Source organism: Capra hircus, chromosome 14 (assembly GCF_001704415.2).
Source record: "Capra hircus breed San Clemente chromosome 14, ASM170441v1, whole genome shotgun sequence".
In the NCBI taxonomy this organism is placed as follows: domain Eukaryota; kingdom Metazoa; phylum Chordata; class Mammalia; order Artiodactyla; family Bovidae; genus Capra; species Capra hircus.
Window position 1 is genome coordinate 66,106,426 of NC_030821.1, and position 13,026 is coordinate 66,119,451.

The following is a 13,026-nucleotide window of genomic DNA, read 5'->3' on the forward strand; positions in this document are numbered from 1 at the left end:
TGACACATTGTAAGGGCTCACTGAATGTTGGATTACCCTCATGAATGAATGTGTTTGTCGATTAAGAAACTGTGATAAAAATGCATTGTCTTGATTTACATTTTAAGCCGGAAACATTCCTGTGGTTAAAACAGTGGCAGTCTTCCCCTTGAGGCGAGATTGTGCGGCAGCCTTCGTTTTCCTTGCCTCTCCTGATTTCTAACCAGCCTTGATCTGTGTGGCAGGTCCCCACGTCTGGGCTGCAAGGGCTGCCTCCCTGCGACCCACCCGATGTCACCCAGATCTACCCTGTTCCTGCCAGCATCCGGCCGGTGCTGAGCAAATACCGCGTGGAGGTAGGGGGCCGGGAAGGATTGGGCTGTTCTTTGGGACTAAGCGCACTGGTGCATTGCGATCACGGCTGGGTTGTGTGAGGGGCCTGGTGGGGTCCCGGGGGGAGACACAGCTGCTCAGAGGGAGCCCCCGAGGAGTGCAGCATCCCTTCCTGGAAGAACGCACCGAGGTTCCTGGGCTGGGGCACCTGATGTTCCCACCCCTGAGCCACACCTGCTGGCTCCTCCCCGGGCCTTTGAGCGACCGTCCTACCCGTTTTCTCCTCAGGTTCTCTTCTGGGGAGTCCGAGAAATGAAGAAGGTGCAGCTCCTCTCGGTGGATCGTCCCCAGGTCCTCATCGAGTGTGCGGGACGCGGCGTCAAGTCCTGTGTGATCCAGAGCTACAAGAACAACCCAAACTTCAACGTCCAGGCAGATGCTTTCGAAGTGGTGCGCGTCCCTCTCTCCTACCCCCAGGCCCCTACATGCTCATTCCCTTCATTCCCTAGGATGTAACTCACTCTTTCATGAATTTGGGGGGATGTTTTAGAGTTTCAGGTATCCACTACTCACAAGAAAGAACAGTTTAATTCAGTGAAAAGCCAGAATGTCAGAATGAGATAAGACAAACTTTTGTTGTTGTTTTGTTTTTAAAGCTTCCAAGTGAAGATCATTTAGTAAATCAAAGCAGGTTGACCGTGGTTCCTGAAGTGTGGCCCCCAATTCATCACCATCACCCAGGAACTTATTATAAATGCAGATTCCCAGGTCCTGCCCCAGGACTACTGAATCAGTCTGTTAGGGGTGAGCTGGGGCCCAGACACCTCTGGTTTAACAAGCTCTGTAGGAGACTCTGATACACACTAACATTTGAGAACCACTGGCCTGGAAGATACTGTCACAAAACTTATGGTCCGATGTTTTAAAAATTATTTGTACATAGCATCTCAGCTATTTGCGTTTGAACTTATGCTTTTAAAGTGATGTTTGATACCTGTGCTTTTTCTTTATTTCAGTACTGTTTTATGCTCTGATTTGGAACTAACTGTGAAATCAAAGTTTGCTTTGTCCAACCCAGTCAGCTCCAACAGACACAGATTTTCTATCAGCAAAGTGTTAGTTGCTCGGTCATATCTGACTCTTTGCAATCCTATGGACTCTAGCCCACCAGGCTCCTCTGTCCATGGGATTCTCCAGGAAAGAATACTGGAGTAGGTAGCTGTTCCTTTCTCCAGGGGATCTTTCTGACCCAGGGATCAAACCCAGGTCTCCTGCATTACAGGCAGATTCTTTACTGTCTGAGTCACGACTAGAATTAAAGAATGTGTACTGTGTTTGCAAAACTTCCACACCAGGCTTTGTTGAGCTTGGGGTGGGGGAGGTCACCAGGGTAAAGAAATAGATGGGGCACTGGCCCCTCAGTTCCATCTTAAGTGGCTCAACTCTCATCTGTTTTATATTCTGGATCCATGTTTCTCTGAGATGAGAGTTTGGATAGGTAATGACAAAATAAGAGGATTGAAGACGACTGCCATAGAGACTTGAGGAGTGTGTGATTTTTGCAATTTATTTATGGGTTGAATTGTTAGTGCCATCCCTCATATGTTGCATGATGACTCCCTGACTTGAGAAGACAGTGCTCCAGACTCTGGCCAGCTGCAGGCATGACCCGGAGGGATAGGGCAAGGCAGGCTCAGAGGAAGGATGGGTGTCTGGTTGGCTTTGGTCCTGCTCCCAGACAGGTCAGCTCAGGTCATACCCCACTCCATCCTCATCTCTCCCTGCAGGAACTGCCTGAGAACGAGCTTCTGCACCCGCCCCTGAGCATCTGCGTGGTGGACTGGAGAGCCTTTGGGAGGAGCACCCTGGTGGGCACTTACACCATCAACTGCTTGAAACAGTTTTTGTGTAAATCCAGGGAGCCCCTCAGCCTCACCTCACAGGTGGGCGGAGCCCAAGTTGGGAAAGGTAGGAAGATTCTAGATCTTAGAGCTGTGGGCCACAAAGTTGTGGTACTTGCAGATGTCCGCTCAGGACCCCAGCACAAAACAAATGCCCCAAGATCAAATGGATCTTTCTGAAGAATTTGCTCCTGTGGTCCCCTTTGCTCCTTAGCTGCCAGGTTCTGACCTGAAGCCTGACATCAGGGTCAACTCTTCTAAGAAGGGCTCTTCGTGACCGGAGCTCCATTCTGCCCCTGCTTGCATGAATGCTAAGTCTCTTCAGTAGTGTCCAGCTCTTTGCAACCCCATGGACTGTAGCCCGCCAGGCTCCTCTGTCCATGGAGTTTTCCAGGCAGGAAGACCAGAGTGCACTGCCATGCCCTCCTCCCCTCCTGCCCGTACTTCCTGACATTTTCTTTGCTTGATGTTACTGGAATTTCTTCTGTTTGGGATCCAGGTGCAGGGTTGAGTTCACTGGGTGATGTGGTTCTTGCTGTACAGTCATCACTTGTCTCTGCGAGACTGCTGTCTCATTATATTCACCGGCCCCTCCATGCTTTATTCCTGGTCTCCCCACTGCATGCCCCCCACTGCTGAAGTTTGTAAAATCTAAATCTATTTGTTTAACATATATTATATGATACTATAATATTCACTTGGTTTTCCACTTTCCTCACTCAAAGCTGTTTTAAGATCTGTGCGTGTTGCTATGGTTACTTTCACTTGTTACCCTGGTCTGGTGCATCTACCCTACATTGGTTTCATTATCCCCGCATATTGGACCACTGGGCTGCCTCCAGCTCTCCACTTCTGCAGTGTTGTGATGAACATCCGGTGTGTGTTCACTGAGGGAGAATCCTGTGTAGGGGTGAGATTACTGGCTCCCAGGAGATGAATACATGTAATTTTATTAAGTACTTCCAGAGTGTGCTCCAGAGAGCAGTAGTGGTTTACATCAGTCTACACTAGTCTGTGCCAACCTATTCAAGTATACACCAGTCTATATCAGGCTCCCTATTATGCAGATGGACTCATGTGGCCAGAGTTCTGCCAACACTTTGGGAGTTCACAGACCTCTGGAGTTTCTAAGGTTTCCCCTGGTTAACACAGTGGGGGAGGGCAATCAACACATAGGATCTGTTCACTAAATCTTGATAAAAATCTTGACTCCTACAACCATGGTTATTTAAAATTACTCTGGGGGATCAATAATAAGTACAATCATTTGTTGATGACCAGTTATGCCCCAGACACCTTACATCATGATCTCATTTATTTCCCAAAGACATGGGTATTTTTACTGTCCTTTTATAAATATGGAAAGTGAGGCTCAGAGTTGTTAGGAACTTGTCATATTTGAATCCTGATCTGTCTGATTGCTGGTACTGGATCCTTGAAATGATTGCCCTGTATTGATTGTAGCCCAGTTGCCTGATCCAATGTCCTTTCATTTCAGATATTTCAGATTCATCAGTTGCCACTGAGCCCTCTGAGACCCTCAGCTCCACTCAGGAGCAACCAAAAGATCATGTCTTTGTGGATATTGAGCCACCTCCCACAGTGGTACCTGACTCAGCCCAGGTTCAGGCAGCCAACCTGATTGACATCCCTGACTTGTCCCCTATGCTGGAGCCAGAACACAAACCTGCAGCCCAGGAGCCACCAAAAGATGGAAAAGCTAAGGTCAGAATGACATCCGTCTTCCTATTTACAAGGCACATTAGAGTTTGGTGACGAGATTCTAGATACTAATCCTCCCACCTATTAGTTGTGTGAGCACAGCAAGAAACTTCACATTTCTGAGCATTACTTTCTTCATCTGTAAAATGGGGACACTGATACCCACTTCACAGCATTGCCGTAGAATCAGATAAGTCAGTGTATAGGGAATTAAAATGTTAGTAAAATGTAACATCGTATTTAATTAAACAGAAATACTTCTCTACTCATTGGCTTGGAAAGAAAATGATTTCCTTATCTAGGCTTATTCCACAAATATTTAGAACCTACAACTGCTTTGTATAACATCTCGTGGGACCAAAAGGGTGCATCTTCAGGATTCTAAATAGAACTGAGACTTATCTTCAGTTGGCTGAGATTCTGGAAGGGAAGATGGATAAGTATCAGTTCAGTTCAGTCACTCAGTCGTGTCTGACTCTTTGTGACCCCATGAATTGCAGCACGCCAGGCCTCCCTGTCCATCACCAACTCCCGGAGTTCACTCAGACTCATGTCCATCGAGTCTGTGATGCCATCCAGCCATCTCATCCTCTGTCATCCCCTTCTCCTCCTGCCCCCAATCCCTCCCAGCATCAGAGTCTTTTCCAATGACTCAACTCTTCGCATGAGGTGGCCAAAGTATTGGAGTTTCAGCTTTAGCATCATTCCTTCCAAAGAAATCCCAGGGCTGATCTCCTTCAGAATGGACTGGTTGGATCTCCTTGCAGTCCAAGGGACTCTCAAGAGTCTTCTCCAAACCACAGTTCAAAAGCATCAATTCTTCGGCACTCAGCCTTCATCACAGTCCAACTCTCACATCCATACATGACCACTGGAAAAACCATAGCCTTGACTAGACGGACCTTAGTCGGCAACGTAATGTTTCTGCTTTTGAATATGCTATCTAGGTCAGTTATAACTTTTCTTCCAAGGAGTAAACATCTTTTAATTTCATGGCTTCAGTCACCATCTGCAGTGATTTTGGAGCCCCCCAAAATAAAGTTTGACACTATTTCCACTGTTTCCCCATCTATTTCCCATGAAGTGATGGGACTAGATGCCATGATCTTCATTTTCTGAATGTTGAGCTTTAAGCCAACTTTTTCACTCTCCTCTTTCACTTTCATCAAGAGGCTTTTTAATTCCTCTTCACCTTCTGCCATAAGGGTGGTGTCATCTGCATATCCGAGGTTATTGATATTTCTCCCAGCAATCTTGATTCCAGCTTGTGTTTCTTCCAGTCCAGCATTTCTCATGATGTACTCTGCATAGAAGTTAAATAAGCAGGGTGACAGTATACAGCCTTGATGCACTCCTTTTCCTATTTGGATCCAGTCTGTTGTTCCATGTCCAGTTCTAACTGTTGCTTCCTGACGTGCATACAGATTTCTCAGATTTCCCGTCTCTTTCAGAATTTTCCACAGTTTATTGTGATCCACACAGTCAAAGGCTTTGGCATAGTCAATAAAGCAAAAATAGATGTTTTTCTGGAACTCTCTTGCTTTTTCCATGATCCAGCAGATGTTGGCAATTTGATCTCTGGTTCCTCTGCCTTTTCTAAAACCAGCTTGAACATCTGGAAGTTCACGGTTCACATATTGTTGAAGCCTGGCTTGGAGAATTTTGAGCATTACTTTACTAGCGTGTGAGATGAGTGCAATTGTGTGGTAGTTTGAGCATTCTTTGGCATTGCCTTTCTTTGGGATTGGAGTGAAAACTGACCTTTTCCAGTTCTGTGGCCACTGCTGAGTTTTCCAAATTTGCTGGCATATTGAGTGCAGCACTTTCACAGCATCACCTTTCAGGGTTTGAAATAGCTCCACTGGAATTCCATCACCTCCACTAGCTTTGTTTGTAGTGATGCTTTTTAAGGCCCACTTGACTTCACATTCCAGGATGCCTGGCTCTAGATGAGTGATCACACCATCGTGATTATCTTGGTCGTGAAGATCTTTTTTGTATAGTTCTTCTGTGTATTCTTGCCACCTCTTCTTAATATCTTCTGCTTCGGTTCGGTCCATTTCTATCCTTTATCGAGCCCATCTTTGCATGAAATGTCCCCTTGGTGTCTCTAATTTTCTTGAAGAGATCTCTGGTCTTTCCCATTCTGTTGTTTTCCTCTATTTCTTTGCACTGATCTCTGAAGAAGGCTTTCTTATCTCTTCTTGCTATTCTTTGGAACTCTGCATTCAGATGCGTATATCTTTCCTTTTCTCCTTTGCTTTTCACTTCTCTTCTTTTCACAGCTATTTGTAAGGCCTCCCCAGACAGCCATTTTGCTTTTTTGCATTTCTTTTCCATGGGGATGGTCTTGATCCCTGTCTCCTGTACAATGTCACAAACCTCATTCCACAGTTCATCAGGCACTCTATCTATCAGATCTAGGCCCTTAAATCTATTTCTCACTTCCACTGTATAATCATAAGGGATTTGATTTAGGTCATACCTGAATGGTCTAGTGGTTTTCCCTACTTTCTTCAATTTAAGTCTGAATATGGCAATAAGGAGTTCATGATCTGAGCCACAATCAGCTCCCAGTCTTGTTTTCGCTGACTGTATAGAGCTTCTCCATCTTTGGCTGCAAAGAATATAATCAGTCTGATTTGGTGTTGACCATCTGGTGATGTCCATGTGTAGAGTCTTCTCTTGTGTTGTTGGAAGAGGGTGTTTGCTATGACCAGTGCGTTTTCTTGGCAGAACTCTATGAGTCTTTGCCCTGCTTCATTCCACATTCCAAGGCCAAATTTGCCTATTTCTCCAGTATATAAGACCATAAAATGGGGGCAGGAGTAATCTTTTAAGTCATAATTTTGAGTGCAAAATCTTTGTGTACCTACCAATTGATTCAAAGAAGAAAGCAGTTTTGAGAAAGTCCTAAGAGACAGCCTGCCCAGCAAATGGTAAAAGCTGAAATAAGAGGCAGAGTGAGGTAGATGAATCGATATTTTCTCGGGCTCTTCCCATCTCATCCAGGCTCAATGTGACTCTCTGACAACCCACAGATTTCTCTCTGTCCCACCAGCAATCTACCTGCCGCTTGGTGTTACAAATCTCAGTTGAAGTGTTTCTGCCACCATAAAACTGTGGGTTTCACCAATTCAAAGATGATTTTTAAAAATATCTCTATCATGTTGAGGTTTGACAGAAAACAACAAAATTCTTTACAGCAATTATCTTTCAATGAAAAAAAAAAAAATATATATATATCTTTGGGTCCACTGTACCAGATAGAATGCCTGGCACATTGTAGGTAGCCAGGAGATGAGAGCAAACAAATGATGTGTACAGTGTCATGTTGAATCTGTCATGACACAACTGTCTTCTCCCTAAATGCCTGCTTTCTGCCATGTATACATCACACTGCCTCTCCATCTCCCAGTCATTTGTGTTGTCAGTGTCATTTATTTGCACCAGTTCCAATCAGATATGATGCTAAGGGGGGTTTTCTCCATTATGCCACTGAATCCACATGGCAGTGAAGTGAGCAGGTATCATTGTTCCTAGCTGAGGAAACCGAGAATCACAAAATTTCTATTTTTGTTTATATTGTGTTTACAATTTCATTCACTTTGTACTATACCACATTATATTATATAGATTGCTTGTCCCTTCCATACAAGTCAAAACTTCTCAAAGGTGGGGATTGTGTCTAACCCTTAGATTCCCATATCAACCATGATATAAATCTCATAACTAGTCAATAAATGCCAAATGAATGGATGACAGATTTTTAAACTTTTATTTATTAAGGAGAACAGGGAGCTGTAATAACAAAACCTGCCAGCGCCTCCATCCATCTCCTGAGGGTACCCATGTATCCTCTTCCTTAGTAAACTGCTCAGCCACCAGCACGTAGATTCTTGCTGCCAAACTAATAATCCATCCCTCATTCCTTGACAGGACCCCAGGAAACCTTCTCGGAGGTCTACTAAAAGGAGAAAGAGGACCATCGCTGATGAATCGGCTGAAAATGTCATTGACTGGTGGTCAAAATACTATGCCTCCCTGAAGAAAGCACAGAAGGTAGGTTCTTTCTTGGCTGTGACAGTCACGTGCCTCGATAAACACACAATACCCTTTTCCACTCCCGTCTAAAATCCTGCAATTTTCCCTCTTTTCGGTTCCACTCTAGGTAGGCTTTACTTGGGTGTGGTTCCATTAACTGCTGAAGGGTACACGCCTGGAAGGACCAGGGTCCAGAACTGAAAACTCCTTACTGTCTGGCTGGAGCTGGCCCTAGGACACAGGTTCTGCTGTAAATGCTGGCAGGATGTGATGTCTATCTTGGCATCCGGAGAATCTGCCCACCTCAGGGAGGTCCAGCCAGGAGAAATGGGGTCTCTAGACAGGCGGGCATCAGTGAAGGGGGCTTCAGGTTCGCCTGGAGACACCCAAGTTTAAGTGTTCTCCAGCTGGATTCTAAGTTCAAAGGGGAAACTATCAAAGTCTTGGCTGGGATCTTGGCCTTAGCAAATGGCAATAATCAGCAGATCCTCATGCTCCGGGAATAAGAACGGAATTGAGTTATAAAGCCAGAGAACCAGTGGGTAGTGGGTCTGGAGATTTAGGGAAAAGCTCAGTGGCTGAGTTTGATGAGACTTCTCATCCTTGAGTAAAAATGGAAAGGAAAGTAATTCTGATGTTATCATCATTTTCTATTGAATAGGAACTCTTCTGATTCTTTATTTGGAAAGACTGTATTTCCTTTTTTCCCACTTTTTTTTTAATTAGAATATAATTGCCTTACAACGTCGTATTAGTTTCTGCTATACAACAACGTCAATCAGCTATGTTCTCATTCAGTCGCTCAGTCACATCCAGCTCTTTGCAGCCCCATGGACTGCAGCACACCAGGCTTCCCTGTCCTTCACCATCTCCTGGAGCTTGCTCACACTTGCTTAATCAGCTGTATGTATGCATATATCCCCTCGCTCTTGAACCTCCCTCCCACCCTCCCCATCCCACCCCTGTAGGTTATCACAAAGCACCCAGCTGAGCTCCCTGTGTTACACAGCAGCTTCCTGCTAGCTGTCTCTGCTTTACATATGGTAGTGTACATAGGTTAGTTTGTCCCCCCACAACTTCCTGCACTGTGTCTACAAGTCCATTTTCTATGTGTGAGCCTGTATTCCTGCCCTTCAAGTAGGTTCATCAGTACCATTTTTCTAGATTCCCTTTGTATGGGTTGATGTTGTTTTGTCACTAAATTATGTCCGACTCTTGCGACCTTATGGACTGTAGCCCACCAGACTCCTCTGTCCATGGGCTTTCCCAGGCAAGAATGCTGGAGTGGGTTGCCATTTCCTTCTTCAGGGGATCTTCCTGACCCAGGGACCAAAGCTGCATCTCCTGCATTGGCAGGCGGGCTCTTTACCGCTGAGCCTGCAGAGAAGTCATATATATATATAGTCATGTCCAACTCTCTGCAACCCCTTGGACCATACAGCCCATGGAAATCTCTAGGCCAGAACACTGGAGTCGGTAGTTATTCCCTTCTCCAGGGGATTTTCCTAATCCAGTGGTGGAACCCAGATCTCCTGCATTGCAGGTGGATTCTTTACCATCTGAGCCACCAGGGAAGCCCATATATATACACTAATATATGATTATTTTTTCTCTTTCTGACTTACTTCACTCTGTATGACAGATTCTAGGTTCATCCACATCACTTCAACTGACTCAATTTCATTCCTTTTTATGACTGAGTCATATCCAGAACTGCAAACTGCATAGAAGTCCCACTATAGGGCATATACCCTAAGAAAAACTTAACTCAAAAAGACACATGGACCATGTCTTTCTCCATCTAGGACTATCCATGAATATTGATATACAGTTAAATAAATAAACAACCAAATGTTAGGCCCTGCCTCTAAGCCCCCTCCTTCTGCTGGAGTGGGCACTAGCACTTTGGGTGAGTGTGCAGCCCCTTCCTCTTTCTCTGTTAAGCTCCGCAATTCCAGCACAAACCCAGCAGCCCAAAATGTCAGCAGGGAAACTCCCAGCTGCAGATCGGGATGATGCTCCAGGGATGTGGAGGAACAGCAGGGAGAGGGGTTGCTTTTCCAGTGGCTGAGAGGAGCCTACACCTAGAGGACAAGGACGTCGACAAGCTTGGTGGCCTTGGTCCTGGATGTGTGGGCACCTCTTCTCTAAGGCAGGGCATCTCCCTGCACTGAAGTCCTAGGCCTTTACAGCAAGGCTTCCTTTGGGAGCTACTAAGGACTGTTTCGGAGAAGGCAATGGCAACCCACTCCAGTACTCTTGCCTGGAAAATCCCATGGACAGAGGAGCCTGGTGGGCTGCTGTCCATGGGGTCGCGAAGTGTCGGACACAACTAAATGACTTCACTTTCTCTTTTCACTTTCACTCATTGGAGAAGGAAATGGCAACCCACTCCAGTGTTCTTGCCTGGAGAATCCCAGGGACGGGGGAGCCTGGTGGGCTGCCGTCTATGGGGTCGCACAGAGTTGGACACGACTGAAGCGACTTAGCAGCAGCAGCAAGGACTGTGTGCATGTTCTTTTAAAATGCTGAGGGCTGAGATAATTCACTGAGAACTGTTAACAATCTGGGTTAATAAATGAGATGTGAGAGTGTCATCATCTTGTTCCCCTCTTTTCTCAAAGGAAAAGGAGAGCGATTCCAAGGAACAAAAAAGCAACACAGGTGAGTGGCTGTTCTGGGGACTTGCAAATGCAGCATGAAGCCATTTGAGTGAGAAAATGATAAAACAGGAGCCATGAGAACAACCTTAGAGCCCAACGCCCTCCTTTCCCAAGTGAGGAAATAATCCTAGGAAGATGACAGTACTTTACAGAGACTGTGTCGCTGATTTGAGCTGGACAAGAACCAGATCCCAGGAGCCCAGGTCTCCTGAGTTCAGTTCAGTACTGAAGTCGACCCACTGGCTCAAATCTCTACCCTAAAGTCTTAATGTAGAACCAGCAGAGTAAAAATAGGAACAAACTGGGATGGCAGGCCAAAACCAACATGATAAACTTTAATAGAGGTGCCCTGGATTTAGGTTCCAAAACTCAGCTGACAAGGACTGGATAGAGCTGGTTTGGCAGAAGCTCAAGTGAAAGAGCCCTGGGATTTGAAATGACCGCAAACTTGATGTAAGCCAGCAAGGCTTAAAACGAGGGGAACACGAAGTGCTGTTTCAGGTAACACAAAAGTAAGAAGGCCAGGGTCAAGTTCAGTTCCTCAGGCTACTCCTATTAGCATATTTAATTCTAAGACCCACCCCAGGACATAAACAATAGTATCTTGGTTTGCAGATAGTAAAACGAAAGTACAAAGAGGTTGTGTAACTTGCCAAAGTTTATCTGGCTAGAAAATGTCAGAGCTAGAAGTTTGTCTCAGGTGGTTTTTCTCCAGAACCTGCTCCTAAAAAATTAGCAAATAATCTCTCAAAGTACATTTGTGACTTTGTTTAAGACTATTAACCTATTTGAGTTTGAAGATTTTTTTTTTAATATTTATTATTTTATTTATTTATTAGGCTGCACCAGGTCTTAGTTGCAGTATGCAGGATCTTTGGTCTTCGTTCTGGCATGTGGGCTGGTTTTTAAGTTGTAGCATACAGGATCTAGTTCCCCAACCAGGGATCAAACCCAGGCCTCCTGCACCGGAGAGCAATCTTAGACACTGGCCCACCAGAGAAGTCCTGAGACTGAGGTTGTTGAACTAGACAGTTCTCAAGGGGGAATGTATCTCAAGCTTTAGTGTCACTTTATCCTGGGTCTGTTCTTTACTAGCTGGGTGACTGGGCAAATTACTCACCCTCTCTATGCCTAGTATAATGCGTTCTCACATATGGCAGGAAGGCCTGCGCGTTGCTAGCCCCAGGCATCTGCTGACATTGCCCCGCTGCTTGAGTGGAATCTCCTCCGCTCCTGCAGTGCATGGTCTGGAGGACTCAGGGCAGAAATCCTACCATGAAATGTTACAATTTCTTCTTCTTTTTTTGCTGTGCCATTGCACATGGGGAAATCTTAGTTCCCCAACCAGGGATGGAACCTGTGCCCCCTGCTTAACCACTGGGCCACCAGGGGAGTCTCTCTGTTCCTTTTTTAAAAGAAGGGTCATGACACATGCCAGGGCAAAGGAAAAGAGGGAGCTTGACCTTGTCTCTTCTCATCTAAAGAGCCATAAGAAGTCTAATCATTTCCACTAAATATCCACAGAGGCAAAACCAGATGAGGTAGTGGTAAATATAGACAGCCCGAAGAAGAAGAAAGACAAAATACTGAAGAAGAAACCCAAAGAAGATGAAATTCCCAACCTGGCCGTCTTGCAGGTGTGTGGACACAGCCATCTTGGCTATGGTTAGGGCGGGAAACTCAGAAAGGTATTCTTTTAGTCCTTCGTCTTTGTCTGAACGAACTTGCTTTGTCTTTGTTATCATCACTGATTTAAAGCAACAAACTGACGAGAATGCAAGCCAAGACAGGAGAGCTTGTTCTTTCTCCATCTTCTGCATGCCCATATTGAGAAGGGGCATAATTTACATTGGCTAGCCTGGATCCAGCAACGTAACTTACATGTGTGAGTTCCCCTGGGATCACTCTTCGGGGCTTGACGGCATCATGCAGATGTGCACAGACTTGAAATAGCAAGAGTCTTAGCTCTTACTAAAGTCAGCTCCATCAGACCGATCCTAACATTAGCCAGAGGTTGTTAGCTAGAGGCGAATTGATGGATATGAAAATTGGGAGTATGAAAATTATGTACTTAGATACTGAATTTAGCTAAGTTATTTTGATAGGAAATTTGAAGAAGTGATCTAATTATATTACTAAACCAAAAACTCAATTCAGTTTTCCATTTCTAAAATATACATGTAATTTTCTACTTGGAAAATTCACAGCTATATGCATTATAATAAAAGCAAGTATTCCATCACTTTATATACATTAAGAATGAAATGTTTAATGAACAGTTTTTAATTTCAATATCCTCAAAATATGGCAGTCTGTATCTGACAATCAGTGACATCAATTAGCTATAAAAAGGTTAGCCACATTTATACTTATATATTATATTT

The 13,026-nt window shown here is 44.8% G+C and overlaps 1 protein-coding gene across 1 annotated transcript in view; it reads left to right on the top strand.

Annotated features, from left to right (window-relative positions):
* The window catches only part of FER1L6 (fer-1 like family member 6), a 132,253-nt gene that overhangs the window by 77,426 nt on the left and 41,801 nt on the right, over positions 1-13,026 (top strand). Inside the window, exons 22-28 of the mRNA XM_005688861.3 lie at positions 225-335; positions 601-762; positions 2,100-2,280; positions 3,712-3,938; positions 7,875-7,997; positions 10,604-10,643; positions 12,167-12,279. Of these exons, the coding sequence (XP_005688918.2) occupies positions 225-335; positions 601-762; positions 2,100-2,280; positions 3,712-3,938; positions 7,875-7,997; positions 10,604-10,643; positions 12,167-12,279 (957 nt within the window). The remainder of the gene's footprint in view (positions 1-224; positions 336-600; positions 763-2,099; positions 2,281-3,711; positions 3,939-7,874; positions 7,998-10,603; positions 10,644-12,166; positions 12,280-13,026) is intronic.